At 33.6% G+C, this 7,841-nt stretch overlaps 1 protein-coding gene across 1 annotated transcript; it reads left to right on the plus strand.

The window, feature by feature from the left end:
* The first annotated feature begins 1,398 nt into the window (after positions 1-1,398).
* On the plus strand, positions 1,399-7,841 carry LOC139863027 (uncharacterized). The gene is made up of 12 exons (XM_071851675.1): positions 1,399-1,778; positions 2,773-2,919; positions 3,021-3,135; positions 3,260-3,354; positions 3,462-3,565; positions 4,170-4,207; positions 4,351-4,586; positions 6,156-6,249; positions 6,341-6,531; positions 6,644-6,863; positions 6,938-7,105; positions 7,451-7,841. The coding sequence occupies exons 1-12, from the start codon at positions 1,557-1,559 to the stop codon at positions 7,606-7,608; spliced, it is 1,788 nt and encodes a 595-aa protein (XP_071707776.1). The 5' UTR covers positions 1,399-1,556; the 3' UTR covers positions 7,609-7,841.

The raw sequence follows: 7,841 nt of genomic DNA on the forward strand, positions 1-7,841 counted from the left end.
AATAAAAACTCCACCCAAACCTTTCGACAGCCCGTATCTCCCTCCTCGATCCGAGTTAAATTTCACCAAACACTCCGTTAAACTCGAAATATTTTTTCGAACAAAACGAAACTAACTACGTTCTAAACGGACACTTTTTAAAAAACGCTAAACACAACGACAACTCGTATCTTCCCGCTCGCCGCGAGTTAAATTTTTCCGACAGCACCGTCAGACTCGAAATAATTTTATGAACAAAACGATACTAACTACGTTCGAAACAGACACTTTTTAAAAAAAGCTAAACACAACGGCAGCCCGTATCTTTCTGCTCGCCGCGAGTTAAATTTTCGCCAACACCGTCAGGCTTGAAATAATTTTATCAACAAAACGAAACTACCTACGTTCGAACCGGACAGATTTTAAAAAACACCAAAGATGACGACACCAACAACGACGCATAACACATGGATCGTTTTCCTTTCTGTAAATAAAACTGCGTTAAATATGAATACGCCGGCCGAAAGCCCCCGCCGCATCCCGAACGCAGGGCCGAACTAGTTTTGACTATTTAGAATGACGTATTTGCAGGTTTATTATTATATATAGTATAAATATAAATATAAATATAAATATAAATATAAATAGATTGGTAGTGTAAAAGTAGAATTTAAAGTTAATACGTACGTCATAATATTTGCAGTACATACAGCATTACAACACGTCTTGCCTCGGACCAAAAAACGTTGTCACAAGTGCAACCGTCATATCTTGGCTACCGTATAAAAAATTGTATATAAATACTCATTTATCATTTCATATATAACATTTCTCATCAACTAAATAGTACATAGTAATACAGAGAAGTTAATATCTCACATGAAATAAAAAATCGGTATAAAAAATCGGTTTTCTCATACCGAACCGTACCAATCCCGAAACTACCGAAACCAAATTTACTCAAAATCAAGAACCGAAACCAAAACCGAATCCCTATCGGTACCGATTTTCGGTACAGTACTGGTTCGGTTTCAGTTTTTCGGGATTTTTGCTCATCCCTAGAGCTAATTACATAAATTTAGGTATCTAATAGTTATGAGATAGTTTCATATCTGTATGGTTCAATAATGAATGTTAACCGTTAAACACCATCTGTCATTTGTCATTTAAAGATTAAAAACAAACACGGTTTAATGGTGAATGATTCAGCATTTATGACTGAACCATTCAATTAAAAGGTAAACAAACAAACATAAACACACACAAAATAGTTCCATCTTGTTAAACCAACATATATTACTAATGGACGTTTTAGTTATAGTGTTGTTCACAAATAACAATTTGATTCGATAACTGAATATAAAAACCAGAAACCTAAAATCAAGATATTTATCATCTCATCTCAAAAGAGTGACGTGTAATTCCACATTTGTTTATAAAGCGCACGAACATCACCATTAATCAAAATCAAGATCCCCCAATAAACCCATTCCACACTCGTTGTTCATCTATCTATCCTTGATTTCAATCACGTCATCAAACTCTTGTTGTCGTTGACTCTTCACTGAGTTTACAACATGGCACCACCTGCAGCGGTGGAAGGAGGCGGTGGTGATGGTGGTGAACAACCGCAACAACAACAAGGAATGGGTCAGATGGTCACCGGAATCATACGAATTGCCGTAATTTATTACTTCGCTTCCAAGTTTTTTTCACCATCTTCTAAACCCTCATCATCGTCTCCTGGCTCTGATTCCGTTTCTCAGATCTCTAATTTGTTTCAAAAATCTGAACTTTTGGTTCGTTTACAAACCCTAATTCTTCTGAATTTTATGGATTTATTATTTGTTTTGAATTTATTTTCTTGTTTAGGTTATTGAACTGCACACCATACGTATGAGTGATTCACACATGTATATATTTAAGAAAGAGTTATGGTGTGGTTTGTGAATATTGAGCTAAACATGAAATCGTTAAGAGTATGTTTTAAAGGTGTTAGTTTTATATGCAGTTACATATTTTGATGGCTTGTTATGGTTATACTTAAAAGTTATATCGACAAAGGTTGCATCTTTTTGGATTATTGGCTAACATTCACTGTTTGTTCGATTTCGTTAAAATATGTTATGATATCTTAACGAATGTATGTAATTTAAGGACGGTTGAGGAGTAGTAATAATGGATGTAAATACTCTGACGCGGCTTTCACTCGTGTAGCTAAAACTGTACTATCGATGTTATGTAGTATGTAATATCTAATTGTTCATTACAATGTTTTGGTTTATAGGTAAGTTATTATTTGATGTGAAGTTTGTAGTTTTTATTGGCTAACTAGACTGGACCACATATTTTTTAGTAAATGACAAAATGTTGCTGATGCTTTTTATGTAGTGAAGAGTAGTGTTTTTGAAAGTTTTACCTCAAATTACTTTGATATGTTATTATATATAATAATAAATTAATCATATACATATATGTATACCGAATATTTTTGTTTCAAAAGAGGTGATTGTTGCTTATGGTTTTCAGAAAGTTATATGTAGAGCGATTGCATCTGATATGAAAGAAAGTTTGCCAATTGTTCGTTTACCTTAATTGCATATTAATGCTTATTGATAATTCAGGAGTATAGACAGATTTTTTTAGTACTCAAAAACCTGTTGTGAGTAGTGTTGCAAAAGTATACCATTAGTATTGTTTTTGTTTTTATTTTTTTCACTTGTGTGGGTTTCTGAGTTTTTGTTATTTGTATGTAAGCTGAGAGTTATCTGCTACGAATCCTTTTTTTTGCAGGATATGTGGTTTTATGTGTCTGAACATGACAAATTTAATGACTTTGGGAATGAAGAGGCACTTATATGGCACGAGTCGAACATACCTTACGCAGTTTGGGGCCCACAGAGTACCAGGACTCTTTCCTTGAAGTATCATCCATCTGAGGTGTTTAATCATCCTCACTTGAATATTTTCGGTCTTCTAAATGTTCAGCTTGGTTGTGTGTATTATGTGTTTATTTTTTATTTATAATTTTATAATTTCAGGCTTTGAAGCATAATGGGAGTTTATTTGCTCATGTTTTCTTTGCACGTTCGGGATTTCCTGTAGACCCGAGTGACCCTGAGTACCAGCCTTTGTCTGCGTTTGGGCTGAAACATCGTAATACTTTGTACCTTATAAACTCATCATTTAAAACTGCATCGACTTAAACCTACATTATAGTTGATACACATTGTATTCTACATATATAATAATATGTGATGAAACGTATATATATTTGCAGCCATCGTGACATACTTGCCAAAGTCAAAAGCAAACAAGAAGAAAAGTCTACTAGGGAACTCTAAAGAAACCAGTGAAGAAGAATCATTGCCGGAGGTTTGTAATATTGATCTTGATCTATTATAATTGGTAACTTTGATTATGTTCCAAAACATGTGTTTATAATTGGTTTTGTATTATGTGGAATTGTGTATGTTTTTCAGGACGTTGACGAACCTGAAACTGATTCGAAGGATAATGGGCCCGTGGAATACTTGTCATATTGGAAGCCAAATATAACTATTAACTTGGTTGATGATTTTACAAAGTATGTATCTCTCTTACTGCAACTTTCTAATTACATTTTTCTGTGACATTGTTGATCATGACTTGTACTTATTAACTGCCTAACTGGTGGATCTGGGGTGCGGGATTACATTTTTCTGTTTTTACAATGAAAAAGTGACTTTTTCACCTTTTGAAGCATCATGTCACCTCAAAATAACATCAAAACAATACTTAAATACCTTAATTTTTAGGAAGTTAAAAACTTAGACACCTCGAATTAATCAGAAAAACTGAATACCCAAAATGAGGGATTGTTGAAGCTGGCTACCTTTTTGCACCATATATCCAAAAAGAAAATGCTCCAAAAAGGTTGAATTTTGCTCAAATTGTATTTGCAATGTGTAAAACTTTGTAAATCATTTAATGTATAAAGGTGATTTATAATAAAAATAATTTTTTACAGTATATGACTACATACTTGGCGCACTAGTTTGTAATAGGACTATAGGAGAGAACTAAAATTTTGGACGCCAACCTAACTATTTCATTATTTTGACGTCTCTGTTTTATAGCTTCAGAATTATATTATTTGTTCAAGAGTTGACTTCTTTGCTGACATACTGATTTTAAAACTTGTTCTCCAGGTACTCACCACGTTCTATTCCACCCAACGTTGCTCCTTGTATCCTTTGCTATTTAGTTATACCATAATCTCATCAATACACCCGTGATAAATATTCACAACAAATAATGAATTAAGAGGAGTTCTAATAACTTTTCAGTGCTGCAATTGCCAATATTTGAGTTTCTTAACTTGAGTTGCAGACATGAATATTGAATCCACCACAGGGAACTATTACCCAACCGTTTACTTCAATGAGTTTTGGTTACTTAGGGATAAGCTTATAGCCCTTAATGATTCAGTGACCGAAGTGCCCCTGCATCTAGAGATAGCCCCAATAAGCTTGACCAAATGGCAACTGTTCATGCAGATCGATCAATCGTTCCAGATCCATCGCAGTTATGGAAGTATGCTTGAAGGAGAAGCCGATGAGCTAAAGGTTCCACCTTCGTCCTCTTACTTAGCTATATCTTTGGGTGCATGATTAATAGTTATATTATATTATATCTATATATCTAAAAGATATACTCAAAGTGAATAGTTAACCTCACAAGTTTCACAAACTAACCCCAATCTTTTACTTGTTTACATTTTCGCCTCAAAATATATAACAGTTAACTTTATAACTTTTATAAATTTACCACAAACTTTTAACATTTTATACTTTAACCATTAAACTTCTCTTTCATTATAAATCGACCACATACTTTATATACTACCTAATAGACAAAAAAGATTAATAGTCACCAGGGGCGTTTTCGTCCTTCACTTTTTTCCCTTTTCCCACCTTTTTTTTTCAAAAAAGCCCCCATAGTTTGTTCAAATATTAAAATCGACCCCCCAAAGTGTCAAATACTCATTTTCATAAAAAAAAATTAAATAAACTCCACCCAAATATTCAACGGGTCATATCTTCTCGCTCGCAACGAGTTAAATTTTTCTGACACCATCGTTAAACTCGAAATAATTTTAGGAGCACACTGTCACTAACTATACGCAAAACATACGCTTTTTAAAAAACGCTAAATATTTGAGGTACTTTTCATACACGTCGATTTTGCGTTAAATTTTTAAAAGTCGACAATTCCACAGTGAAACGCGGAGATGTACATATATTGTTAATTTAAAATAACATTTAAATCTTTCACGGATTATACCTTTTAGTTCGAATCGAATTGCGCTTCAACGATATCATCTTTAGCCACGAAATAATTTTACAAACTAAACGCAATATAATACATTGAAAACCGAACCCCGGCGCGAAGCGAGGGTTCGAACACTAGTTAGTATTAATTATGAGTTTACCTCACAATTGTCAGTTGTAATATATACATAAATAGATATGAGATTGAATAGCTTAATATCTACAGTGTAAAAAATTAGTTAATGCTTATGAATTTCATACAAAATGTAACAAAACCGATTATCCAAAGACTTTCTAAATATCCTTACTTTGACGGAGTTTGGAAAACTTTTTCAAGAATGTCCTTTTTGATCAACTTATGTGGTAACTTTTAAGGTTAAATTATAAATCATAAAACACCGGAATGGTTTTTTGTCTTATTATCAAACTTCAAATAGCGAAAACAAATCACTCCGTATTGCCTACAACCCTATTTTCAAAGCTGATTGTCTGATTAGTCAATAGACTTAATAACACGATAGTCCGTGGGGTTTGTCAAATTTTGTATGTTTCGTTCTTAAGTATTTTTTCTTGCACGGATAGCCCTGTAGTTTGCAATTCTTGCGCGGATAGTCCCTGTTTCTACCGTTCGTTAGATGCAGGGACTATCCGTGTTAAAATTGCAAAACACAGGACTATCTGTGTATAGTTAATTTTAAATTGCATGTCCGAACACACCTTTTGAAGGTTGGTACATGTGTATCATTTGAAGTTATGATATTAAGTAGATGTTTGTGAATGGCCACTGATATTTGATGATTTTGTTTGAATTTTGACTTACATCTACGTTATCTTTCGTGTGCAATAACGATAACATTTATACAGAGAGTGTTCGTGGAAGGGAATCCCTATCTATTGGGAGTTACCATGTTTGTTTCACTGCTTCATTCCGTATTCGACTTTTTAGCATTTAAGAACGGTAAAGTCAAAAGTCAAAACGTATATTCGTTCCTTGTTTTCCTTTCCCAAAATCATCTTATCACCTATTTAAATAATAATTGTATTTGCAGATATACAATTTTGGAACAAAAATAAATCCATGGAAGGTCTTTCTGCAAAATCAGTAGTTGTGAGCTTCATTTGTCAGCTCGTTATATTCCTTTACTTGCTCGACAACGATACCTCATGGATGATACTCGCAAGCTCGGGTGTAGGCGTGTGCATCGAGTTCTGGAAAATAGGAAAAGCAATGCACATCGAGGTACACATTAATTCATAGTTTTTTGTTATATCATCGTTATCTTTTAGTGTTATAACAAAGTTAATTAGTAGGTTTTATGATTAATTAATTTAAAATACTTCACATTTTTTAGGTTGACAGGAGTGGTAGCTTCCCTAAATTGAAGTTCAGCAATCGAGATTCATATGCTGGAAACAAGACAAAGGAATACGATGATCTCGCAATGAAGTATTTGTCGTATGTACTTTTTGTACTTGTTGGCTGCTCTTCTCTATATTCACTTATGTATGAAACTCACAAAAGCTGGTACTCGTGGATTTTATCATCACTTACAAGCTGTGTATACATGTTCGGTAAGCCCTTAAATCCTCGCTTAAATAATTACGTTGTAATAAAGTTAATCTGATGTGTTACCATGTTGTTATAGGTTTCATTATGATGTGCCCACAGCTGTTCATTAATTATAAGTTAAAATCCGTCGCTCATTTACCATGGAGACAGATGACTTACAAGTTTCTCAATACGATCATTGATGATCTCTTTGCCTTTGTGATCAAAATGCCATTGTTACATCGACTTTCTGTTTTCCGTGACGGTGCGTTTCGATCCAACTTTACTGATTATTAGTGTGTATTTTGATCTTGGTGGCAATTCCGACTCGTTTACTTATGAATGGGTTGAAATGTGCTGGCTTTTTCAATTGGGTTGCACCAATGGGTTGACAATTTAACTAAATGTATTTTTTTTTAATAAATTTTTTGATTGCAGATGTCATATTTTTTGATATCTTTTAAGTGTTCATTTTGATCTTGGTGACAATTTCGACCCGTTTACTTATGAATGGGTTGAAATGTGCTGGCTTTTTCAATTGGGTTGCACACTTGCACCAACGGGTTGCAAATATTACTAAATGTATTTTATATAAATTTTGTGATTGCAGATGTGATATTTTTGATATATTTGTATCAAAGATGGGCTTATCCAGTGGATAAAAAGAGAGTGAATGAATTTGGTTTTGGTGGAGAGGATGAAGATGAATCAGCCGTAGCTTTGGCCTCAGGCTCAAGTACTAGTGCAGAGGACAAGAAAACCAACTGATTGAAAATAACATCAGTTTTGAGAAGAAGAAAAAAGCCCCATAGATTTTATAGTTTTATGTTTATTTTTGTTTGATTGTGATCTTGCATTCTGTCTTAAATTTTTTGATCTGGATAGTAGAATATCAAGTTATTTTCTTAGATTAGTAAAAACGAAGTGAGACTTGTAGTTTTATATTGTAGTAACTGCTAATTCTTCATCTATTGCCATAATTATACTCCTGTTATTTTCCA

This window comes from Rutidosis leptorrhynchoides, chromosome 8 (genome assembly GCF_046630445.1).
Source record: "Rutidosis leptorrhynchoides isolate AG116_Rl617_1_P2 chromosome 8, CSIRO_AGI_Rlap_v1, whole genome shotgun sequence".
NCBI classification, from domain to species: Eukaryota; Viridiplantae; Streptophyta; class Magnoliopsida; order Asterales; family Asteraceae; genus Rutidosis; species Rutidosis leptorrhynchoides.